This window comes from Gallinula chloropus (assembly GCF_964237585.1).
Source record: "Gallinula chloropus genome assembly, chromosome: 2".
In the NCBI taxonomy this organism is placed as follows: Eukaryota; Metazoa; Chordata; class Aves; order Gruiformes; family Rallidae; genus Gallinula; species Gallinula chloropus.
This window is the reverse complement of record NC_140086.1, coordinates 113,455,097-113,481,967: the sequence shown is the minus strand read 5'-3', so window position 1 is coordinate 113,481,967 and position 26,871 is coordinate 113,455,097. Positions and strand designations below refer to the sequence as shown.

Below are 26,871 nucleotides of genomic sequence, written 5' to 3'. Positions count from 1 at the left end.
TGCTTAAGATGCAAATGCATGGATTTAAAGTGGTGCTACAGGAGACCACAGTACATTGGAGACATTGAAGTCCCAGAAGTGAAACAGTGTCAGCATTAACAGATACTCTGGACTCAAGCTGTAAGTCTCATTCATGCCCCCACTCACACACAGCTTTCAATCAAAAAAGGAAGACAAGGTCAAGTGATTTTAAAAATCTTACAGGTTTTATAAAAACGTTGTACATTACAAAAAACTTTTTCTCAATTAAAATTTAGAGAACACTTAAACTGTGTAATACTCTTTTAAAGAGATATTATCTATATTTCACTATGTACAAAACTTGATCAGACAGAAGACAACCCAGAACTTTCATACCTATCTAATTAGATGTACATTGTCAGAAATATCAATGTGTTCAGAAACTGCTGCTGTTCTCTACAAAACTAGAAAGAGGTATTGAAAGTACCTCGCCCAAAGACACAGAAATTTGCAAACATAACAAGACTTGGAACACAGCAAGGTTTACAATGGTAACCTAAAACCACCAATTAAAACCTCGTAAAATCAGAGAATACTCCAGATCAGAAGAATGATGATGTAAATTAACAGGGAAGAAGAAAAAGAAGGCCGAGTAGAAAAGTACCCCTGAGATAAGGTAGAAACATTATTATCTTATCCTGCTTGTTTGTTTCTTTGGCTTTCTGTTCAGCTTTTAAGCTACCACAAAGGTTTGAAAGGAGATTTGTCTTGTCACAGGTTTTAACAATTACATCGTCACCACACAGGTATTTATTCTGAGACAATACAAGTAATAATAAAAAAAATAATCAATAGCTTCTTTTCTTCAGACTCTTCCCATTTCTGACCCCATCTCTATTTGTCTTTTAAAATAATTTTTTTAAAATTTTAAAATTCAATATTTAAAGAGGATAGAACAGTAATTATAAAAACACGGAGGCAACTATTTCCCACATCTTCCTCTTTTTCTTGAGGGTTTTTTGTAGACAAGTTCTTCAAAAGCCATACTTTCATCCTCCACTTCATCTTCCCAGTCTCTATCATGCACAAAGCCTATATTAAAAAAAAAAGAAGAAATGAATGAAGAATGGAAACACCCTATTAAAAACAAGATATTAATGCAAAATGGAAAAATCCCAACACCTTTTTGTCTTCATACTATGGCAAGCTATATCATCTCTATTTTAGATATCAGAGCTATACCTTCATGTGTATAAACTGGGCTTAATATGACAACGTTCTTAAAAGCTCAGCTAGGAAGCAGAAATTGCACTAGTACGTAATTTTTACACTAAAAATCTGTTTCTATTCTTACTGGCTCTGACTTTAAGATGTTTCTCCTCTCTCTCAGTTCAGATTCACCAGACAATGTATTTGCTTATTGACTTCAAAGTACACATCAGATAGACTGTAACATTTCTTGTGAGACTATGAGAACCTTTCTGTGTAGACTTACTATCTTTCTTGGAATAGGACGGAGTAACAGGAGGCTTTATCACAGTCAAATCTTCTAAAACAGAGTTACTTTAATGCTTTACACATACTGCCAGCTGTAAGCCCAATCACTTCCTTGCTGCCTTTTGATGCCACAGTTACAATCCCACCACCTGACTGTGTGTTTATTCCTAAACATACCGGTAGGCACACTGAGTCCTCAATGTGTCCTCAGAGGTCTGTGATGCAATAGTCTGCATCAATATGTGTCACTTTTGGTGTGAAACAAAGTGAAATGGAAGTGAGAACAAAAGAAAATCAACTGCATATCATGTTTTTCCACAGAACTCTTAAAGGCAAGCCAAGGGTTAGTTTTGTTAGGAAGGTGGCTCCCAAGAACTTGGGACCACACTGCTGCTGCAGCAGCTAATGAACAGCGCTGTCTTGTTGGAGAAGACAAAAATAACTTCTCTTCTGCCCTCCCCCCGCCCCACTTGACCTTAGTTTCTATCCTGAAGCCTGAACTTGAACCACAGTGCATCTGGGGGTGCACACTTTACACAGGCTGGGATCCACTGAGGGCCAGGGGAAGGTTTGCTCCACTCTGGCCACCCTGTAACTAGCTCAGGCTCTGCTTTAGAAGGAAAAAGGTTAACTCATGTTTTGCAGAGTGCCTCTATGGAGGGGGCCGCTTCTTGTGGTCTCGAGGGTAAGTGGATATCCACAACACCTCCGACTTGGGAGACGAAAGTGATGCCAAGAGTCCATTAGTGAACAGAGTTCCCTGGGGTCACAGAAACCCATATAATTTGAAAACATACCTTCTTCTTTTATCCTATCAGAGTCCATCTTCTTCAGCCACTTGCGAGCCTCCTCAATGGTGTCGATTAATTTGTTGGTATGTTTAGTTATTATTTCTTCACCTGAAATGGAGCACAATTAACATTCTGTAGGAACAACAGCTGAGAGCTAAAAGCCGCCAAGCACAAAATGAAGTTACACAGAGCTGTGTCACACGATGAGGCTGCAAAGCAAGAAGTCCCAGTCACCAGTGATCTCATGTGCAGGCAAATCCACTACCATTAAGAATCACAGAATCACCTGGGTTGGAAGAAGATAGAGTCCAACCACAGCCTAACCCTGCCTAGCCCACCTCTAGATCACATTCTTAAGGACTTCCTCTATATACCTTTTAAATACCTCCAGGGATGGTGACTCCACCACTGACTGCCCTGGGCAGCCTATTCCAATGCCTGACAACCCTTTCAGTAAAGCAATTCTTCCTCATATCTAACCTAAATCTTCCCTGGTGCAGTTTCGAGCCATTTCCTATCGTCCTATCGCTTGTCACCCAAGAGGTGAGACCAACCCTGTCACCTCTGCAACCGCCTTGCAGGTAGTTGTAGAGACCGATAAGGTCTCCCCTCAGCCTCCTTTTCTCAAGGCTAAAAAGCCCCAGCTCCCTCCACTGTTCCTCACAGGACATGGAAAATGCTTGCTATAAAGCGAGGGAAAAGTAATCTCAAAGGCAAATAATTTCTGTAAATATATTTTCACTGAGTGAATGAACAAAGTAACTTTAATCTAGTAATTGTCACAACAAAATCAACTATTATCTACTTAAGCCTACTACATCTATCATATTTATCACTATCATGGCTCATTGAGCAGAAAGGCAACTAAATAATAAGCAAAACTTTATGGGCTTCATCCACGTGTAAAAGCTTTCGACTAAGAGATAAAACTTACCCGTGAAGACCACAAGCTAACATTTAGTTACAAACTGAACATATCTCACTGATCAGAGCTGAAGAACATATCAAATATTACCGTTGTTCATTACTGTCAGCCATCACAGCCAAAGTGACAAGTTGACAGGGTTAGCGGATTTCTACAGCTAAAGCCAGTAACAATGTTTTGATTTAAGATGTCTATTTCCCAGAGCAAGTACACCAAACAGACTTTTGCTCCTAGGCCACTCATCCCGTGATTCAACTTTGCAAAAATCAGCGCAGAATAATGCTTTAAGCACATGAGGGGCAAAAAGAATCAAAGTATGTTTAAGTACTGTAATTTACTGGACTTTATAATACCAGGGTTTCCCTCGAGTGTCTGACACCCCACAGATTTGTAGTTAAGTATCCACTTACGTTCAGCCCTAGCAAAATTACAAGTTCAAGGGCAGACTACTCAGAGATATCCTTAACCAAACACTCCAACACTCTATGCCTGCATATCCAAATTGCTATGGCTGGCAGAACTAAATAGGAAACAGTAGAAAAATTAGTAAAGATTACATGGTTTAATGTAATAGTCGGCTGTAGGACTGTACAAATTCAGAGAACACAGCACATCTGATCACACAGTTAAAGTTCATTTCACTGTTTACTAAAATCCACCACTATTCACTTTAGCTGTGCTATATGATTGATTCCTTTGTGTTTGGAAGAGGTAATTACACATTTTTTAGTGTTTTCAACTCTCTCAGTTCCTCTTTTCCTCAGCTCCCTGAAATACCTCTCTTGATCCCATTAACATTTTCAAATGGAGCTTAGTCAAGTCTAGAAGTATGGCCACAAATGACATTAAAGTGCTTAAAAGAAAACTGGGAAGGTCCTACCTTTAGCCCAGGCTTTTCTCTCATAGATTTCCTCCACTGCATCTGAAATCTTCTTAATATTCTCCTTGATTTTTCTCTGGCGCAAGTTGGAACCTTCTTTATACACTAAATGGTCTTGGGTGTAAGTCTGCTCTCTAATGGCCTCCACTACCTCCAGTCCATCATATATTACTGGGTCTACCCTTCTTCTGAAAAAGTCGGCGTAGTATTTGTAGGCAGAACTATTGTTTCTGTGTTCACTTGTGTTTCTGTGCTCTATGTAAGCCTCACTGGCCACTGAAGTTGCATTTTCCTCCACATTCAACCTTTTTTCCCCGCTGATCTCTGTTGGTGTCACAGGATCTGAAGTGTCTCCCTCCATGCTTTCTGACCGGCTGAGATAGTTCTCAGAGCTCTGGATAAACCTGACACCGCAGAGGTCACACTGGGTTTGGTCAATATCTGCTTTTTTGAAGATCACTGACTCTTCTCCTTCCATTCCAACAGGTTCAGCTTTGGAGCAGGCCTTCCTTTTCCACCTCATGCACAGGGAAACAAAATAGAAGACACGACGCAGGTGGCGTTGAGCAGACGCTTTCTGCTCTTGCTTCTGTTGCTTGCTGAGTGCAATGACTTCCAGGGGATCCTTTTGGTCCTCTAAGCAATGAACCCTTTCGAGTTCCTCTTCTAGCTCATCAGCGTATTCTGTATTATCCAAAGAGGTCATAAACCTGTCGAGGTTTATGGTTTCATACAGGATGCCCCGTATAGGTGGATGCCCCAGAGTGTAGGCAGAGTCCCACTTCCATCGGCAGTCAACCAGGTACTCTGCATCTCGCTCTGTCAGCAGGTCTTGCAGGCCTGCTGCAATTTCTCTTAGGTGTGTAGCATCACACACTTTTTCCACAACCCTTAGCAATCTTTCAGGCACTTTAGAGGGAGAATCTTTTCTCATTGATTTCAGCATCATCTTGATTTGGGGGAAGTGGTGGCATAGGAGGGATCTATATCTAGAGTTCTGCACCTGGTCAGCATTCAGTAACATCACTAAGCAGAGCACTACAGTCCGCTCAGCCTCCCCTGAAGTTATTAGATCAGGATCTTCGAAAGCATCCAGGAGGACATTGAACTTCCCGTGAACTCCACACAAAACCTCTGCTAGGTAACAGAGATGAAACCTGAAATTCTGTACAGCCACATACGCATCCTTTGGTCTGTACTCTTGTATAATAGAAAACGTGTCTCTAAGTTCTTTGTTATGGTCCTTGCTTCTGAACAGAAACTCCCAGTAATGAATGAGAGCAATGTAACTCTTTGGAAAGCAGAGAGTGATGTTCTTGGAGAGACGCATCAGGACAGCGCAACAGAGAATATACTGGAATTCCAACAACATCACCGTATTTCCTATGCTTGGAATCAGGTACCTCGTACATTTCTTCACCAGGACATTCATAAAACGGAAAAAAAACCTTTTACAGTTTTCTGGGTTCTTATGAACATAGAACTGCTCAAGTGAATTTTCAAGCAGTCGAATGAAGCACAAGTGCGTTCTTCCTGCGTTTTCAGCGTATTTGTCAGGCAGCAACATACCATGCCTGCCCTCTATCCCTTTGCACTTCCCTCCCTGGCCCTTACTCTTTGGGGAGTTTTTTGCCTTTAACAAAACAAAGTTTAGCTCTTTGTTATAATCATCCTCTTCCTTAAAAAGAAGCTTCTCAAATTCTTCAGGATATCCCGAAGACAAGAGGAAAGCTTGCATGGCACTTAGCCACAAGTCAGTTGATTCTCTTCTGGCTGCAGTGTCTTCATTTTTAAACTTAAATCTGATGTAGTCCTTCAACACAGCTCTGCAGGGTTTGGAAATAATGTTACTGAATTCCAGTATTTCTTTGCATGCCCTTGGGTTCTCAGACAGTATTCTCAAATGGAAATGACTAGGGAAAAACATTTCTAGGAGGGCTTTACAGGATGAGTAGTTGTCTGCATTCAAAATGTCATCAAAGCTTTTGCACTGGTTCAGTAGCTCTTTAGGGAACGTGTGCGCGGCTTCCAACAGCAGTCCGTTTATTGCCACCAGATCCATTTTACACTGAAATACTGTCTTTGCTTCGCGGCGCGACAAGGGATTATGGTAATTCTTACAGGTTTTATCTTCACACTTCAAGCCAACAATGAACCTCATACAAATACCAGGGTAATGCTTGTTCAGCAATTCATGGGCAATGGAGCACAACCTGCTTAACAAGTGTTGCCTCAAAGCTGATTTTACCTCTTCTGTGCTTACTGAGATATCACCTTTTGTCTTCCTCTCTTTTAGACTTGGCTTGTCTGACAAAAACTTCAGGATGGGTCCAGCTTCATTTTGAGACACCTGGCAAGTGTCACCTGTTGGGACAATCCCAAAATAGGCAAAGCACGACTTCACCATATCTTTCTCTGCATTGGTGGCTGCTTTCTTCAACCCCCTAACCAGACTCAGAAGAGCCATTAAGCCGTGTGTTGCCATGAAGAGGATTTTCTGGCTAGGAGCACTGCAGCGCAGTAATGCAAAGAGAGCTTCCACTGCACCAGCAGAATGATTCAGAGATAGGAACTGAGTGTACGCGCTGCTCAGCTTTTTGAAGTCTCCCTTCAGAGCTCCCTGAAAAAACACAGCCTCAGCAATGCCAGACCTGTGCTTTGTTTGTTCATAAAGTTCAAGGGCTTCTCTTAGGATGACCTCCACATCTGCCAGGTCTGATTCTGAACAGCGAGTCACACTGGCACGCACTGCAGCAAGCAGACATGATGCGCGAAACTCTTTTACAGTTGTGAGCTTGGCTGCTTCCAGAGGAAACCCATGTTGTTTCATTAGCTTTGCAGCTTCTTCCTCTCGACCTTCCTGTTTCAGCAAGTCTGCTGTTTGGTGCAAGCATCCACGAGACTTCAGGAACTCGAGCTGATCCTCTATATCAACTTTTGAGAGGACATCCATCATCTCCTCGGTTCTATTCAGACTCAGATACTTGGCGGCTGCTTCCAAATACAACTGATTTGCTGTACATGACAGCTTGGAAACCATTTGTCCTTTCGTATTTAACATCTCTTCGTATCTGAAATAACAGATACATCAATTTACTGACATAGACGATTAACCTAGACAAAAAACTACCACATTTTTAAAAAGCCCCATTTAACATTAAGTAAGTAACTGCACCCAACAGCCCTTCAAAAAGGCCAACTATTCCAAGAGATGTGTCTGCTGTGCAAAAAAAAAAAACCCATCATCTTAAGAGATCTACAGAAAGAACTCCGTTAAGACAAGGCTGTATGAAGTAAGATCATTAAAACTTCTGGTACAACAAGACCACAAGGCTTACAGTACTAGTGAATCTTTCTCCATGCTGTCAAATCACTGTACAAATTGTTTTAATCACATTTTGCTGGTGTTAATCTTCTGTTTATTAAAGTAAGCCTCAATATAGATGATTGTTTACATGAACAGACCAGAACGAAATAAATCAGAACTTCAATGAAATCTCCACAGGCCAATACAGATAATATTCTGTAAAACTTACATAAATGCATCAGTTTAGATAATGCTCTCCATTCTGTGGTATCTATCTGCATATACTTTGCTGCTTACTGAGTGCCTGTGTAAGATACCCGGCTGTATCTTTCCAATCATGCACTTTAAAAGACTCAGTTATTAAGTACTATTGGCTGATGTGAAATTATTAAGATATGCCCTAAGCCAGTCTTGCAAAAATACTCTCTCCTGCATGCTGAGAATGAGTAATGTTTTCCTGATAGGTGAGTAAATTACCATTAGCCTTTCATTATCATCTTTTTCATGATAAACGTGGGAGTGCAGATTTTTGTACCTATGCTGATGAATTTGCATGAATGATTTTGGGAGGCTGATTTAAAAAAATCGTGAGTTGGTAAGGTGATTTTAATGCTTAGACTTCTTAATCTAACTACCTCTACATATTAAACACCCTTCAGTCCTTCAAAAAGGTTATTAAAGGTACACCACAAAGGATTTTAGTGAAGCTGTGGAACTGCAGGCCTCACTAGAATTCTAATTGGTGTTATTTATTCTCTAAAAGTCATGGATCGATTTAGGTGTAATGAAAGGTGTGGCCATTGAAATTATAGTTCATTTTCCACGAAGACTGCTGTATTATATACCTCACATCTAACGGTTATGCTCCTACAGAGGTTGGTGACTAAGTGGCTAATCCATTACTATTTCACTCCTAAAAGTATTTAATATTTCCATTGAATGGTTTTTGTCATCTTTAGCATCAGAACCTAGTTCAGAAGTTGGCTGAAGGAGAACTTGCACGATTAGTAATTCAGACCAGAAAAAGATTCCCAGGAAAATGATGCTTATCACTGCTCCAGCTGCGAGGGCAGGAGAAAGCTCTCACCATGTTGTTACCCAAGTGAGAATTCTGACAAAGTTAATTTAATTTTATATAAAATGAAGTCACCGGTCAAAACTCTTGTGAAAATTTTATAGTGAGCCAGCTGTATCATGCTGAACTTGGAAATGGCGAAGAGAATTATATTCCAGCACCACCCTGGAAGACTTACCTTTCAACTGCCTTCGCTGCTTCTTCATAGAGTTCTTCCTGACAATACATTTTGATTGCCAGATCAAACTCCTCAATTTCTTCATAACATTCAGATGCTTCTTTGTAGCACTGGCTTTTCTGATAGTAGACTGCAGCATCTTTTATCTGCAACGCAGAAGTCAATAATGAAACTGAAGTGCTCTAAACAGTCAAAACCACATGAATAGAATAAATATAGTAATTCCATCATGTAGGTGTCTCAGAAAAGCACACTTCAATAAAATGTAATTAAAGTATCTGAATGTAATCAAATACATACTAAAGTAACTATCATTAAAACTCAACAGATTTTTAAAACCCTTCAAAATATTTGTGTCCAGGCTAGAATGTAAAATTGAAGGTATTACACAGGATTTCCAAATTACTTCTTATTCACACAGCTCTCTCCCTTGTTAAAAAACACCACACACGCTTCTGTTGACTTGAAAATTTCTCACAATCAACAGGATTAAATTAAAACAGCTAATAGACATAGAGTGAGAAGCCCAACCTTGTGTCAAACTAAATATTTGGAACAACTATCTTATTTTTGTGGAAATGCACTGCAAATAAAAATGTAAGTATCCTCACACAGTTAGAAAATTAGTGTTAGTGCATTACTTCACCCTTGCAAGGTTCAAGGCTCTATTTAGATGACTGTAATCAGTGAAGCTTCAGTATCATCAGAGCACCGAAGTAACAGCTTAAGTTTCACGAATCAGTCAGTAACTGACCTTTGGCTCCAAAGCAGAAATGACTGATGGTGACATTTGAAGAAAGTTAAAGAAATAAACCTAGACTGCATAATTGCATCACTGTCCTCTTCATTCGCCTTCTGGCTATTCTGGGACAAATTCTTCCTCTTGAATGGTCTGGCTTAAAGAGCCCTTTCAGTTCAGCCACCACCACGTCACAGAAAAATACTATGAGTAATATGAGGGAGGAAAAAACTGTAGGAAAAGGAAAGTGATAAGGAGAGGATAGTTTAGAGGATTTAATACCTTTCCTAACTTTTTACACAGTTCTGCACAAAGCTGGAACTCCTTTGACTGAAACAGACATTTTAGAGATAGTTTTGGTTCTCCACATTCCAAGTAAGTTTTAGCCAATGTCATATACTCCATCTGCTTTTCCCTGTAGAAAGTAAGAGAAAATTACTGCTTACATCCAAGTTTAGGATCATGTAATCTGTGACTGACTCCAACCAATACAGACATCATGCGTTCTTCTTTGTATACATAACCTGATGAAGTATTATATTGCAATTAGCTATATTTTGGGCTGATGCTGTTCAGACCAGAAGTCTGTTCCAGAATCTCACTGCTCTGAGAAAAAAAGCTTATTTCATTTTCTTTTTTGCTTTTTTCGAATTCTCAAACTAACTACAATGTGTGGCTTTGTGCTGCTTCTTGCTTAACTTGCTGCTTCTTCCTTCTGCTATTTTGTCCCAATGCCATTAAAGACAACAATCAAGTTTGTTTTCAGCCTTTGTTTTGTGTAAGTAAAGAAGCTTGTGTATGTATTCTGTATAACTAAACAAATATGACACCTTCCTGGTATCATCACAGCATGTCAATTTTCTTCCCAGACCTAGTCTGAATTCATCATTCTGGAGTATCAGAACTGTACAGAGCATTTCATATTACAGAGCACACAGGAATCTTACTTATGCTTTGTTTGCTTTTGTATACTTCTACTAAATAAAAAAGCCACTTTCACAGCTTCGTGATTATATATCTTCTGTCATCCTAACATATGCAGGTTTTTCTTCTCTTCAAATCTTACCCAGTTGACAAGCACCCCAGCTTACAGCCAACTGAAAAAAGGTTTTCCCAGTCCCATTAACGAATTCTCTATGATAATGAAATTTTATGAGTATTCTTATGCTTCTAGCCAGGGCCAGTAATAAGAAACAATAAAAAAAGGTAAAACCTTGATTAACTCCAGTAATTACATTTCTCAAGAACTTCCCCCTTCTCCATTCTGTGCTAGCTTCCTCTGCTCTAGTCACTTGTTACCCATTCTGCTACCAGTGCTAGTTTTGAGCACTCCCATTGTGAACAGAAATAAATTCACTTAGGTCTAGAGCTCTCTCTGTTCAAGTTTTCTCCTGTCTTATTTGATGACAAGTCCCAGTTTTTCAGCCTCTTCAGGAAACGGCAGACTTTCTCCCCTGTCAAAACTTTGGTCAAACCCTTGCCCAGCTGACAGCATGAACTAAATAATTGATCTCAAAATCTGTCCTTCTAAAACTGCCCTTTGGTTCAGATCTAGTTTAGTGTAGACTGACTCCAACATTAATTTAACCTCAAAGCTCACTTTAAGTCAGCAGCTTTCTTCCCCAACGTACACCACCATTCCTCCTTCTTTGTAAAATGAATATGCAGTGGGCTTAACTGGAGTTGAGTGCTGCTGATGGCATATGCTCTTCTGTCTATATGTAAGAATATATGGCCTCTTGAGGTAACGCATATCCTGGTGCTTCTCTCTCACATAACCAGTAAGCCCTTTCAAGAACCACATTTGTTCTGGACAGCCTATGACATGCAACTGCTTTCTCTACCCCACAAAGGAAAAAGAGTGCCTCAGATCCTGCTGGAGCTGTGCTAGGCTTCCCAATTTCTTATATCTCTTTTTGCCACCCATGAAGATGTGAAGACACCTTCACTGTGTGATTCTCTGATGTCTCCAGTCTGGTCCCACCAGATCCTGCTGGAGCTGTGCTAGGCTTCCCAATTTCTTATATCTCTTTTTGCCACCCATGAAGATGTGAAGACACCTTCACTGTGTGATTCTCTGATGTCTCCAGTCCGGTCCCACAGCTGTGGTGGGAATCTCCACCCTGCACACACCCACAAGATCTGGCAGCACAGAATGACACTCCCTCACCCCCCCCTTTACACCTACCTGGGGCTGCTTTTCTTTGAGCGCACTTTGAGAACAGCGTCGTGTGCCAGGGCCAGTTTTGACTTCTCAGCCGCTCCTCCCTTTTGGTAACATTTGGCTGCCACCTGGGGTGAAACCATACACAGCATTCACACACCTGCACCTGGCCCATGGCTTATCCCAGAAAAGCAACACTTAATTTTACAGTCACTGCCTTGGAAAACAGAGAGGCTGGCAGAGTGCCTGGAAGAAGAAGGTAAAACATCACAGTATGTTTCTAGGACCAAAAGAAAAGCTTTGAAGTCAGGTCACACACACCTATCACAGTGAGAATCCTAACTACAAGGTTTTACAGGGAAGTAGCAAAAGGAAAATTCTTGGTAGGCTGACAGAACAAGTAGCAAGTGCAATTTGCATAGTAGCCTAAACAATTAATTTTTCAGTCACCAGGCATCTTCCACTTAAGTTTTATTAATAAGAGTTAGGAAAACCAACGTGTGCCAAGTTAAATCTAAAAGCACGGTGCATTTATTCATGCTTTCACTGTAACAGGGCCTTTCCTGATAAGCTAGAGAGAAACAGAGGGACTTGCATGCTCCTAGCAAGGTTTGCTTCAATACCACCCTGCTCATTCTGCAACACCATTACTTCTCTATTCTATCCATTAGTTTACAATTTGCTTCTGATTGGACAGTGCACACTGCAAGCCAGTGTTAGAACTGCCAAATTCACTGGATCATTTCTTTTTAATGCAGCAATGATAAGCAAAGAATAGAGTCATAAAGACAACAAAACAGCAGATAATATAGCTAATACATTACAGATTTTAAGATGAATTTTTTTCAGCTGTGTGGTTTTTATCTAAAAACTTTTCTGTCCATTTAAGAAATTGCCTTTTTTTTTTTAAGGGGAGATAGAGACTGTAGAGTGGCAACTGAGTGTTTTGCTTTTTGCCTTGTAAATATCTTTCATGCCAAAAAATGTGTTGTCTGCAAAAAATGGAGGCTTTCCTTCTGCCATATTCAAAAAGAGTACTGAAAATTTTATTTTATAGACTACTTCAAGCTGGAAGGGACTCATAAGGATCATGGAGACCAACTCCCTGCTTCTTGCAGAACTACTTAAAACTAAACTAGAACTACCTTCTTAGTGAAGAACCTTTTCTTAATGTCCAATCTGAACTTCCCCTGATGCAACTTCTTTCCTCATGGCCCATCACTGGTCCCCAGAGATCAGCACCTCTCATTTCACTGCTCACCTTGAAGAACTGTATACTGCAATGAGGTCACCCCTCCACTTTCTCTTCTCCAAGATGAACAAGCCAAATGACCTCAATGACTCCTCCTGAGTCTTGCCTTCGAGACCTGTCATCAGCTTGGTCACCCTCCTCTGGACACATGCTAACAGTGTAATGTCCTCCTTGTACTGAGGCACCCAAAACTGTACATGGTACTTGAGGTGGGGGCACACCTGTGCAGTGCAGAGTGGAACTACCACCTCCCTCAACTGGCCAGCTATGCTCTGCACCCCAGAACACAGTTGACCCTTTTGGCTGCTAGTGCACTCTGTTGACTCACGTTTTTCTCCTCATCAACCCAAAACCCCTAGATCTCTTCCTGCAGAGCTGTTCTCCAGCCTCTCATCCCTCAATACAAAAACATGATTATCATGCATATAAAACCATGATTATCCCTTCCCAGATGGAGAATGTGGCACTGAGTATTGTTAAATTTCATAGGGTTTGTGAAAGTCCAGCTCTCTCGTCTATTGAGATCCTTCTGTAAGGCCTCTCTACTCTTGAGGGATTCCTCCTCCTAGTTTAGTAGGAAATTTACTTAGTGTACATTCAATTTTCTGCATCCAGATAATTTATAAAAACATTAAAGAGCACCTTCCCTAAAACTGAGCTCTGGTGAACCCCACTGGTAACTGGCCACCAGCCTGACATAACCCCTCATTTACTAAAATTCTTTGAGCCTCACCCATCAGCCAATTGCTCACCAAATGTATTCTGCACTTCTCCAGCAGCATGCTGCATTTTTCCCCAGAAGGATACCGTGAGAGACTGTATCAAATGCTTTGCTCAAATTCAAACCCACCACACCTACTGGCTTCCCTTGGTCAACTAGATGCACGACCTTGTCATAAAAGGAAACTAAGCTGGTAAAGCAGGACTTTCCTTTTGTGAACCATGCTGGCTATGACTAATGACTGCTGTCTTTCTCAAGTGTTTTTTAATTAACACTCAGAACAACCTTCTCCGTAATTTTACCAGGCACTCAAATGAGATTGATAGGCCTGTAATTACCAGGGTCTTCCTTCTTATCCTTTTTGAAAACTGGGACCTTTGCCAGCTTCCAGTCAACTGGGACCTCTCCAGAGCCCCAAGACTACTGAAAAATAATGGACAGAGGTCCCACAATAACATCACCCAGCTCTTTCAGTACCCTAGAATGAATCCCATCAAGCCCCATAGATGTTCCATCCATGGCACATGGATGGCACGGGGCACATCCAGCTGGAACAGCAAGTCTCAAACAAGTTCAGAGTCAGCTGGGAGTTTATCATTCCCTTAGACATCATCTTCCAACACAGGGTTCCAGGGCCCAACATCAGTGTTAAAGACAGATGTGAAGAAGACATTACATGTCTTTGCATTGTCTACATCCTGTGAGGTAACTGACCACATCAAGTAATGGACCAATGTTATCTCTGATCCTCCTTTTGCTGTTAACATATTTAAGAAAAGCCCTTTTTGTTGTTCTTCACGGTGCTGGCCAGCTTGAACTGTAATCAAGCTTTGGCTTCACAATTTTTCTCCCTACAGTGATGAACAATGTCTCTCTGTAGTCCTGCTGTGTCACAGGTCCTTCCCTCCAACATTTATACACCTTCCTTTTCTGCTTAAATTCTAGAAGATTCCTGAACAGTTAAGCCCCACATTCTAGACTTCTGACACTTCGGAACCACCTCTCCTGTGCTCTTAAGAGAAGGCTCTTAAAAAATGACCAGTATTCATGGACCCCAAGATCTTCAAAACCAGATTCCCAGGAGACCTTACTAACTAGATCCTCAGCCACCTGAAGTCTGCTCTTCCCATATCCAGGGATGAAGTTTTGCTGGCTGTTTTCCTTCCATCACCAATGATTTGAAACTTAACTACTTCATGTTCACTATGAGCAAGACAGTCACCAATCGCACCTTTGCCCACCAGTCCTTCTCTGTTAACAAACAACAAATCTAGAGAAGCACCCTTCCTAGCCAGCTGTCTTAGTAACTGCAGCAAGAAGTTATTTTCAACATGCTCCAGAAATTTCCTGGACCTGTTCGTGTCCACTGTATGATATTCCCAGTTTATGCCTGGGAAGTTAAAATCACCCCTAAGGATAAGGGTAGTTGATATAGAGATATCCCTTAATTCCTTGTAGAATAATTCTTTGGTGGTGTTGTCCTGGCTAGGTTTTACTTCCATTAACTGTCATCCCATATCTGGATCTACTACTAATGTAGAAAATAAAAGAATGTAAAATCTCCAAATTCTTTAAATAGTAAGGGAATGAAAACAATTTTGCTACTCTTTCTGTGGTTTTCTTAGTGCTCCCTTGGTTCTTACATGCTGTTCCTTAATGTGTGTTTTGTATCCATCGCTAATTACTGTCCACAAAAACCCATAAGAGGACTCTGAGATCATGATGCAAATCAAAATACTTCCAAGAAATGTTTTCGTTTTTCTACAGCAGCCTGTAATGATATTGTCAAACACGTGGTTTAGCTTCACAAATTCCAGTCAATTCCAGTTGTCACAAATAATTGTTTTTTCCAATTGTTTTTCATTTGGATATAATACAATGTTTTTCTCTCACTGATCTGAAAATTTCTGAGAAGTGAATTTAAAACTGCAGACAATAAGGCTTGCTCTCCCTGCTTACTTTCTGCAAGTCTTTTACAACCAATCTGTAGACACCTACACAACTACAAACCACAAAGATAGACTGCTACAGAGCAACTGATGGTTTACAGATAATTTTATAGAACGGAAAAAGGAAAAATAAGTATGTTTCAGAATAGACAAGAAACCTTATTTCAGACAAACATATGCTCCTACCTCCCAGAACTGATGTTTAGCATAGTAGTCTCCCTGTGCAATCCATTCTTCTGGAGTCGAGGTTTTAGCAAACATGCTGTCATCCAAGTCTAGGTCAGGGACAATTATTTTATGTTAGAATGGATAAACCACAGAAACCACTTACCATGTATCAAAATAAAGCATTAACATTCATAATGTTCCAAATTCCATGATTTCTGCTCACATCAGTAATAGTAGCTATGACTTAAACACATTTTATCCCTCTCAATCAGCACTGAAAATCAACAGCTGGGGTTTGGATTTGAAAGACCTTAAAACCCTCATGCTTGGTTTTTCTGACAAAACTTTTGAGTAAATCCACTGCCTTTATACAAACCAAGTTCCTTAATTTGATAAATCTCTTAGCTGGGATGTTTTTCCACGAACAGCCTGCATTACTGTGACAGATGTACTCCTCCTGTTTGAACTAACTAAACTTTGGTCCAGGCAGGTGCTCAGCAAACTGGCCTACCCAAAGTTAATCCTACTGTGCAAGGCTGTCTGTGAGAATACAGCACCAGAACAAAAAAGAAAATGGTTTGGCTGGAGACTGGGCTGACAAGCAGCTGAAACTGTATAAACACAGCAGAAAATCTGACTACAAATCAACCACTTTACACCATAAATGACTGCAGCCATCAGGATCCATTGAACTCTCCCTCTGTTGCAGCTGGCTGAGCTGCACTGATCTCCCCTTGGGTAGGGACACCTCTCAAGGTTACCTCTTGAAGCTGACAGATCCCTTACCTGACTCCAGACATCTGATAGGTTGCTAAGTGACACCGTTGCACGCGTGTAATATTTAAGATACGCACAGTAAGCTTGCACAATAATATTCTAATATATATATATACTAATATTCTAATTCTATATTCTAATATAGAATATAATATACTAATGTTCTAATATATATACTAACTTGTAGTGTAGTAAATAGCATTGACTTCCAATCCACCTTCCTTATGAAATATTTCACATACCTAAATTTACTGGTTAGAATTCAATAAACTAACTACTGGATGAGATCTAAGTGACATCTGACTCTTCCCTGCAACAGCAGGAAGACTTAAACTAATGAATGAGCAATGAAGCTATGCATTAACATATGCAACTGGTCTTCAGAGCCAAAAGAAATAAAGCCCAGTGAAATCATTGGAAATTTGCATGGGCAGTTATCAATGTGTACTGTTAAGAGGGAACAAGGAATTTAACCGTCTTCATTACACAGCTTAAAAGCGAGAAAGCATAAGTAGGTCGCCCTGTTTGATAATCTTCTAAGAAAGTTTCAGGATTACTACCTTTCTTTTCATCTGCTTTGACAACTTCAACAAATCCTCTTTTGATGAAATACTTAAAAGCTGGAGCCCGTTTATCACTGTCTTCATCAAAGATCCAAAGATTGACTCTGGCTCTTGTAATGGCAGTGTACAATTGCTTTAGTTCTCCATTCAGTAACTGAAGCAAAAAAAAGGCAACACACCAACGTAAAATAAATGCCAGAAGAGCTAAATTGTTAGAATGAAACATACTTGCAGTTACAAGGAAACAGCAGATATTTACAGAATGAATAGCAAATAACAAAGTCTCTTTAAATAAGCAAGTCTAAATATTAAATACGTGATTTTTCAATTACATAAGCTATTGTCCAGCTGATCTGAACGCAACTACTACTACAGCAATTCCAGTAGGTGGGACAGGTCATTTTCCTTCCCATCACTTGTTCATAAAATTATTCTTTTTTTACCACATAATCCTGAAAATACCTGACTGACTAGATTCTATGAAGTTTCCTTAAACTTAAGGTAGTGGCCTTATATGAAACTAGATTAAAGTAATAATACTTACAGAAAAGTTAATTTGCTGTTTGCTTTAACCACAGCTGTTCTTCAAGTATACCTGAAAGTCTATTACATGTAGTCTTTGTTTTCTTACCAAATCACACTTACAAAAAACCTCTTATCTTTCAAAATCAAGATCACATTATGCAAGTGTGAACAACTACAAAAAAGGTAAAGCAACCTTGATGGAACCACAGGATGAAAGGATTTCTTTAAGAAATGTCTCTTTTTCTAAGATTTAAGAATTTAATTTATCTTTCCTATTCCAAACATGATGGAAAACTCACCTTGTACATTTCTACATTAAAAGGAGTTCTTTTCTGCGTGCCAGCAGCATCGTCTAAAGGCACTTCGATCAGCAATTTGTTTCCTACTTCCACATGTGAATCGGGAGTATAAGAAGAAATTATCTTCCATTCTTTGCTAGCCTAAAACATCAAGAGAATGAGGTTTACTAGTATGCAGCAACCACCACAGCCCACATATGCAAAAGAGAAGGTCGTGCATTGTGGTAGACCACTGCACCCCTACAACCACAGAAAGCTCACAGGACATAAGTGGGGAAAAAACATCTCAGGAAGAATGTAAATAATACCCACCAAAAATAATAACCACTAATTTACATCAAGAAAGCTGAATTCATCTCAATGCAAGCAGGACTGGAAGGTAACCTTTGTTTTGAGACACATGCCTGTACCAGGCAATCGTCAAGCCAAATAAGTAACTTTCCCTAAAATGGGTGGTAGAGCTGCCCAGACCAACATGGGGGAAAACGCATACATGGTTCAGCCCAACTGAGCAACAAAAAACCCTGGAACAGTACAACTGGCTTGAAGCTAGGTATCATTTTCCAGGGACAGGGGATGCCCAGCATCATTATGGTGGAGCATATAGGAACCCCTAAGGAGAATCACATTTGTAGTGTGATTCTGCTGTATATTGCCATTGATTTATTACACTTGTCTTGTGATTTCAGGATACTCACAACACTTCTACACAACCACATCTTATGTGACACCCAATATATCAAATAATTAAATGGGACATTAAATGGGACATTAAACCTGAAAACCTCCCTGGGTGGACTATAAAATACCAGCTAAACTGAAATCCCTACACAGGATGGCCCATCTAATAGAGGGAAATTAGATTACCCTCACCATGAACTGGGGATTCTCCTACAAACCCCAATACCACAACAGGCAGACTTGCTATGGGGGTGTGCTGGCTGCTGGGCCAGATGGTCTCCTGCCAGCTTGGGGCAGGGTGAAAGGTAAATGGTGGTGAGATAAAGCCTACAAGTTGCAATCTGTCATGCTAAAAATCTGCTACCTAAGACATGCTGGACGGATCTTAGCCTGTAAGTAAGGATGGGGAGCTGCCAAGTATCCTTGATGCTACAAGATTGACAAGCTCAGTGAGTTGCAGACCAGCTGGCCCACAACTCACCAACCTCCTCATCACTGTAGCAGCAAGGAGACTTGGAGCAAAGAGGAACCAGACAAATAGAGGCAAGTGGTTGCTGTCCTTTGACTGATGCACCAAGAAGTCACTTCTCTGAACAGGGACCGTATCATTCACGTTGGCAGGAAAAGGCAGCGGGTTAACAAGAGGGCAATTTGGGACAACATCTTTGGCACGTGAGTCATCACCAGTGCATGATGTCAAAACAAAGGAGATGAAGGTGGACCCACTAGTATACATGTGATGAATGTATACATGTATATCATGTATTAAGCTCACTGTGAAACACCAGCAATTGCTAATGCTGGTCCAAGCCCGGGAGCAGAACGGCACCTGCCAACACACCCCCTTGGAAAAAGGAAAAAATATTCATGGGGAATATCTAAAAAAGTCTCGTCAGAGATATGGGACTCTGACAGAGGGACACGTGAGAAATGTCTACAAATGTGCAGAGATGTCCTTATAATCTGTGCTAAGTGTGGCAGCAGATCAGTGTGCACTCTCACACCATGTAACAAGTACCAGGTCCTGATCACAACTTCTTCAGGTTCCTGAACCCCCACAAAACCAACAACCCAGAAAATCATACATGTATTTTATGTTCAAGTTTCCACCCCCCCCCCCTTTTTAGTATTTAATGGAAGCCTGTTTACACAGGACCACATTCTGGCACAAAATGAAAAATACTCATAAGGCTGATACAGCTTTTATATACATTTTTTTATATATATATATAATATATATACTTCAGAACTTTAAGCAACCTGATACAGGTCAACTGTCTTCCTATGGCAAAAAATGCAGGAAATTTTCCTTGCAAAATGTATTTTGAGTTAAGATTGTAATGAATCATTGATCCAAACGTTCCTAAGCCTGTCATAGGTTACAACATAACAACCAGCTAATGGTATCATTTTGGGCAACAGTTTGATGGGTTTTGAGGATTTAGAGGTTTTTTCCATATTCCTCATTCAAAACTGCTTCTTAAAATAAGGCTAATTTCAGATCTCATTTTCAAAGCCAATAAAAAGAAAACCCAACACAGTACAAACAGCACACATCCACATTAGCTGTGTTTACAACAGTTCACATACACAGCTTTTCAAAGCTAGAAAACCCCAGGGTGAGCTGCTTTCTGACTTCCTTGTTTAACTGCTCAAATCACCTCGATTACTCATGACTTGAAGGAAAACAGAGGCATTGCATGAAAACAGTTCTCCAGGACTGTGTCCTGGTTCTGGCCAGGCTGGAGTCAAACTCCCCAAGCAGCCAGCACAGTTGAGCTGAATTAGCCCTTGCTGTTTTCCACACCACTTGACAGCACGTCCCCATAAAAGCAGCTGGCTGGGGAGGGGCCGGAGCTTGGTGCCTCCAGGACAGTCTGAGGGTGGCTGGGGTGTTTGGTCAGTTGGTCAGAACTTGCTGTTGGGCAGCACTCTAATCGTGGGGTTGGTAAGTTACTCAGTGTTATCACTGGGTGTGAGTCTAATTGGCTATTGTTGTTCTATGCTTATGGTAGAGGCTCTCCCTCTTTCTCCTGTGGGAGTGAGTGGGGTGTGGTGCTCAGCCACTGGTTGGGGCCGAACCACCACAACCTGCTCCACGTTAGTCCAAGTTAAAATGCTCTACACCACTCCACTCTGTTAAACTGACGCTGCTAAATTCTGATAAACAGTTTGTTGTTTTTCCTGAGTACAACTTGCACCACCAAAACCAAATCAACAGTGAGAAATCTACCATGACAGCTAATGCTGTACTGTCCCTAAATCTCAGTAAGCTAGATACAAGGTCATTTACCTCGAGCTCCCTTCTTCTGCCCTGACCATGTAATGTCTACTGACCTCTAATGAAGAGCCTCTGGTAAACTGCCCTCAGTTTTCCTGTGGCTTTCATCTGCTGAAAACCAGATCTGGAAACACTGTTTTGAAGGCTAGAAGCAGAGAGTATCTGCAACACAGACATTCATACTGAATGTTAACTGTAGAGCAACTCACTGGGCATTCTTGAGTCTCTGCAGGAACGCTGAGTAAGGACACTGCCCAGTGCCTGGCTGAGGCAGGCAGGGATGGGTTTGGTGATGCTCCAGCCCAGCAAGGCTGCTGTGTGGTTGATAGCCCTTTGCAAAGAGCCTCAAGGACTGCACCCCTGCCAAGTCAGGTATTACAGGAAACCTTGGAGAGACAGGGTCTGAGCTCCTCAGAGAGCCACAAAGGGGGAAAAAAGGTGTACATAAGAAAGATAAACCACAACACCTCCAGGAGAGAAGGTCTTCTATATCTGAGGTCATTCTACGGGTGTTAGTCCCCACTACAGACTTTCCCAAGTTTCCTGACATCTGCTAAGCTAAGTAAGAATGAGGTTTCTGAGGCTAAGCTGTGGATGGCTGTAAAGCTTGCTCCTCCCCAAACACACCAAACACATACACACACTATTTGATTCTAAACATAACTGGCTTACAATTTTGTGGTGATGCAAAGCAGAGGGTCTTAGGTGGATTTTTGGGATCTGGCACTCCAGAATAAGGTAAAGAATATGAGAGGGTGATGGAATTTTCCTGCACCAGCTGCTCTGACCTGAACAGGGAACAGCCAGGAGTGGCATGCTGTATGCTAGCAGAATAGTCCCAGTATGCAGCAGCAGAGTGTGTGCACCTGCATGCACTGCTGTGTGAACACCATGGTTCTCCCTCAAACTGCAAAAGCCAACCTGAAGGAAAATGCAGTGCTAAGGGAAGACCATCTCAATTCATAAACCAATGAGCCCTGTTTTCTACTGTGATGAAACCTCCCATCTTCAGAGGAAACATAGAATCCTCCTCCAGCTGGAAAGCCAATTAGACCACATGTAAAATCAAAGAAAAAGAAGAAATAATGCAGAAAATGTGTAAGAATTAAATACCTCTGAGTCTGTGAAAAAGTTGTAAAGGAGTACATCATCAAATTCCAAGCCTTTTGCTTCATAAACTGTCAGTACAAGTGCTAAACTAAGTTCCTCGGGTATCTTCTCCTTTGCAGTTTCATTTGCCACTAACACCACCTGTTGTAAAATACATTCATAAAAGCAACATATTAGGAAGAAAAAGAGAAAGAAAAGGTAACAGCTGCACAGCTAAAGCAGACAAGCATGTCAAGATAATGCAAGTGCCTTCTCAAAACCAGGCATTTTAGAGAGATATTCCAGCACACTCCACAAAAGAAGGTCACAAAGCTGCTATAGAAGACTGACAAACGCATGATATGTGCAGTTGTAAGTCAGCTGCAAGAAAATCTGGAGCTGGAAAGGAAAGGGACAGGCAACACAATGCAAAAAGAACAGAAAGAGCTAGATGTGTATTTAGAAGAAATAGAAACCAACACAGTAAAAGTTTCTAAGTTTAAAAAGCCTAATTCATCAGTGAGATACAAGGGCTTAAAAAAGAAAGTTGTGGGCAGTCCATATAAAGTGATGATTTAGCAGTCAAGCTGGGAGAATCTGCAAAAACCCAGATACCTAAGAAAAGCAAACCTGATGTGCTCCAAATTCAATGGGCTGTGTTTTCCTTTTGTTGCCCCTCAGCAGAATTGCTAGGTCACTGACGCTGCAGGACTCCAAGACTGTAGGTTTTGGTCCATCAAAGAGGCCACAGTCCTTAGGAAGTCGATCAAAAGATTCTGGGAAATAATGCTGAAGCAAATCAACCACTCCAGCTGCTAAACGGAGAATACCTGCAATAAGCAGAACACAGATTTCAAACTTCACTCTGACTCTCACTCTCTCGTAAAAACATCTTCAATGGGTATGATTATTTGTTAAGTTTTCCTTCAAAACAGATGCAGTCCAAACATGCAATAAGCACGAGTGTTCTAAAAAAGTGTTTTACAGCTGAGACAGCAAAACACAGAATTTGCATGTCAGAAAAAGCTGACCATCTAGCTTTCAAAAAGGCAGGCTGCTTTGAATTGGCCAGTAGAAACCTTGAATCATTAAGGACACCTGAAGAGCAGAGGTTTAGAATGTAAATAAATTTGTGACTTTACCTGAGTGGGACCTGTAGTTCTGGTACAACTGATATATCCGTTTTGGTTTTCTAATACGTTGCTTCTTGTTCAAGGAGTTCTTGCTTGCGTAATGGAACAGCGACCTCAGATCACTAAACCGAAAAGCAACTCCTTTCATTATGCTCTGGGCAGTGTCTCCAGTCAGAAACATGGTATTAGGGTCATTGATGCACCTCATTAACAGTGCTAGCTCAGCTTGGGTGAAATCCTGTATCTCATCACCATAAAACTCGTGGATGGACCATGGCAGCTCCCTGAGCTTTGAGAGCCTTTGAGACAAATTGTACAGCAAATCTTCTTCATCAAAGTAACCTCTCTGCGACCGTATCTGCTGATACAGACAGAAGAGTTGATAGATTTCACTCCTGTCTTCTGTGAAGTTCGGTGATCTCTTCCGGCCTAGCTTTTTGTACTGCTCTTCAGTAAGCTTACCCCCAAAGCAACTCAGTGCCTCGAAAGAGCCTTTCAGAAATGATTTTATTTCTTTCCAAACCAGTGCTGGATTGTACAAGCTTTTACCTTTTATCATTTTTGGCCATATTTCATTTGCAAATACATCATATGTCACAAAAGTCCGAGGATCGCTTTCCCTAGAGTATGCATCTTCAGGTCCTTCATCATCACTATGTTCTGCTTCAACATTACCTTCTTCATCCTCATCTTGCCAATTTTGTACAACAAAGTCTTCCTGAGGACTCCAACCAACAATGCTTCTTTTAAGGCTTCCATCTTCGTTTCTTGGAAAAAATGGGTCAGGCATAGATGCATCCAGTAGCAGCAACAACTGCTTGGACGTGACAAACAGTGGAAAATTTTCATCTTTAATGTCTTGTAGCTTGTGAACATGTGGTTCCAGAGGCTTGAAGTGACTGGTTACCTTGGAAGACTTGCTCAGTTCAATGAAATTCTTCTGAACTTCTTGGCACAAGACAGGATTTTTTGTCACGAAGATCTGGTGCAGGTGCTCCAGCCTGTTTGATGCTTCTGCACTATGAATTTGGCCATCTTCATGGTCATCACATGAATTCATTTCCACGCTAGCTGTGCCCACAGGAACCTTTTCAACCTCACTGTCCTGGTCTTGCTCGTCACTCACTAGTTCATCACTCAAATCATCACTGTCCTCTTTCAGTTCATCCTCCTCCTTCTCTAATCTAACTTTTTCAACCTCACTACACTGTCTTTGCTGCCATGTTTGCCTTTCCAGTAGAGGACTATTTGCCAAGGTGGACTTTTCCCAGTATGAATAGAATTTCTTCCAAAGCCTGTACAAGCAGCAAGTTGTCTTCCCTGTCCCACTTCGTCCAATTAAAATGATTGGTTCCATGGGCTTTGGATTGAGATCAATTACCGCGTACTCCAACTCCCCAACTCGGAAAGGGTATTCAACAGAAGAATGGACATCATTTATAATGTTGAGGGCCATGTTAGTACTGAAGCTGTGGAATTTCATGATATTGTATTCCAAGTCTGCTGCACTGGCTGGAGGGAAATATTCAGGCATGGTACGTTCTTTTGACTTTTCTGCCTCTGAGTCTTCAACATAGCAACGTGGAACGCGCTTCTTTGTTGTCTCATTGTGGTTCTGATGCCCTTCATTTATGCCCTTGAGCTTTTTCCTCAAGATGCAGGATAAGCCACGATTGTAGGAAATACATATATTATCTAACACACGGTTCAGCTTGCAGTGGTCGAGAACAATGGCCCAAATTCTGATTATTTCTGTGTAAACTCTACCTGATTTTTCTGGAAGGCATTTTGTCTGTTCTGTCTCCATAATCTTTTCTGCACTCTCGCTGCAACGAGGAGAAAAGTCAATCGCTATTTCCCAAAGCATTCTTGCACCTTTGCCCAACTTAGCTTCATACAGTTGGATATCAGCTTTCAAGTGTTTCAGTGGCTTCTTAAGTCCCTTAGTCCATTCTCCATTGCCAAGCTGCTTAATTGTCATTATAGTTTTAGTTTTCAGATAGTGAGGCACAGCTTTGCTGGCCAACGTCTTCAGCGTTTCAGGAGTGCACTCTATTTCCCAGGTCATGTTATCAAATTCCTGCACATATGCCTCAATATCCAGAATCTTTCCCTTCTCTTCTTCTGGTTCTTCCTTCTCTCCAGCAGACAGGGCCACATTTCTTTCCCCTGCTCCCTTCCTTTTCTCCCAATCATCTCCTTTTCCTTCAGGATAAAGTACATTTACACGAGGTTGCAAAGACTCACTTCTTCCCTCTTCCAGGTTAGTCTGGACTGAAGACGGCTTTTGTATGGGAGGATGATCCTTCCTCAGGCTGTCGCCCAAGGTCAACTGCTGAATTAAAGCTGTGATGGCCTGCCCTAGGCTGTCCCGCAGCGTTAAGGGGCTATTTATTCTTTCTGTTTCCTGCTTTGCCAACTGATCTTTCTTTGTCTTTACAGGACACGGTGTTTTTAAATCATTATGCGCTGCATTGCCAGATGGTGCCTTTAATGAGGACCCAGATGAAGAGGAATGCCCTGTGCTCTTTGGCTGCGAAACCTCAGAGGCTGGAACAGGCTTGGATGGCTTAACCGACTGCCCTGCTATATCCTGCCGGTACTTCTTTTTCTCCAGTGCAGCATTATGCCAGGCGAGTAGCAGTGGGTCAGTTTTCTTAATTTTATGCCTCACATCTCTTCCTGATTTGTTTCTTATGTTAAAGTTAACATCAAATTTTGCCAATGACTCTATGATTCTCTTAGCCTGTTTTGAAAATCCTTTCTGAAAAACGAGATGCATCACTGTGTTTCCATTCTCGTCTTGTACGTTCGGGTTAAGATAGGGAAAGTCAGAAGGTCTTGAAGCAAAGAGATCAAGTAGACAGTTCAGGATGTTTAAACCAGTGCCATCTGAAAGCAAGAGAACAAATAAAATAAGAAAAACCCACACTTGCTTTACAAGCCTGTTTTATAGGCCAACAATTTTTAATATGTTTGTTCTGCATCTATTAAATGAAACTCAATTTGCTTTCAGAAAGCAAAAATATCTACGTTTTATGTTTTTAAAACATGCTGAATTGAAAGGGCTCAAAACTGAGCTTTTCTAATGTTCAGGGAAAACAGTACAATAGCAGCAAAGCTTTAGAAATCCCTATTGCTGCAACTGTTCCTATAGCATCAGTCGATTTAATTTCTTTTTTTTTGCCTCCAAGTGCAGACAGATTCATTCATCTTCCAACATCAGCCCTGACTGCTACCCAAGACAGGCTGTTGACCGATCATCTGGACAAGCAGCAGCTCTGGCTAGTGCTCTGGGGTCATTTGGTTCACCTTCATGTGTCACCCAGAAGTAATGTGGTACAGATCACTTCAGTGTACTAAAATAACCTGTGGCAAATTCCAATTATTTCCTGATATCTGATGTCCCTAGAGCAATTTCCTATAATATAACCTTAGTCCAATACCTCCTGGGGATGGGGGGGGTGCGTGGAGAGGGGAAGAAGAGAGACATTCTACAGCTTTCTCGATTTAATCAAGAAATGTTTCACATATATTATCTTTCCTAACTGTAAAAATGGTGGCACACTAAAATCATTGTAAAGAAATTCCAACTCAAAAACTTTACACAGTGAAAAATACTTAAGAAAAGATATTATCACTGGATGTCCAAACCTTTTGATTTCACATTTACAACTGGCAGTTTCATGCTTTCAATGTCTCTACAGCTATTAAATGAAATATTTGTACTTTAAATGTGAATACATTTGCTATATTTATTGTTTTAATAATTGAATTCAAAAATGCATTTTTTCTTAATTTTTAAAAATAAAACCCAACTTAGGGGCATAATTTGATAGCTTATCTTATTTTCTTTTATTTTTATGTAGGCCCTACAAGTCTTCTCAGTCCCACCTCCTCTGAACAAACAACTTGA

At 40.8% G+C, this 26,871-nt stretch overlaps 1 protein-coding gene across 1 annotated transcript in view; it reads right to left on the bottom strand.

Annotated features, from left to right (window-relative positions):
- Positions 1 to 196: 196 nt before the first annotated feature.
- TRANK1 (tetratricopeptide repeat and ankyrin repeat containing 1) overlaps positions 197 to 26,871 on the bottom strand; it is a gene marked incomplete at its 5' end in the record, with an annotated part of 46,116 nt that continues 19,441 nt past the window's right edge. Inside the window, 12 exons of the mRNA XM_084280582.1 lie at positions 197 to 1,053; positions 2,256 to 2,357; positions 4,055 to 7,125; positions 8,615 to 8,760; positions 9,636 to 9,768; positions 11,542 to 11,645; positions 15,626 to 15,714; positions 16,945 to 17,101; positions 17,772 to 17,912; positions 21,847 to 21,984; positions 22,453 to 22,652; positions 22,965 to 25,847. Of these exons, the coding sequence (XP_084136708.1) occupies positions 944 to 1,053; positions 2,256 to 2,357; positions 4,055 to 7,125; positions 8,615 to 8,760; positions 9,636 to 9,768; positions 11,542 to 11,645; positions 15,626 to 15,714; positions 16,945 to 17,101; positions 17,772 to 17,912; positions 21,847 to 21,984; positions 22,453 to 22,652; positions 22,965 to 25,847 (7,274 nt within the window). The 3' untranslated portion in view covers positions 197 to 943. The remainder of the gene's footprint in view (positions 1,054 to 2,255; positions 2,358 to 4,054; positions 7,126 to 8,614; positions 8,761 to 9,635; positions 9,769 to 11,541; positions 11,646 to 15,625; positions 15,715 to 16,944; positions 17,102 to 17,771; positions 17,913 to 21,846; positions 21,985 to 22,452; positions 22,653 to 22,964; positions 25,848 to 26,871) is intronic.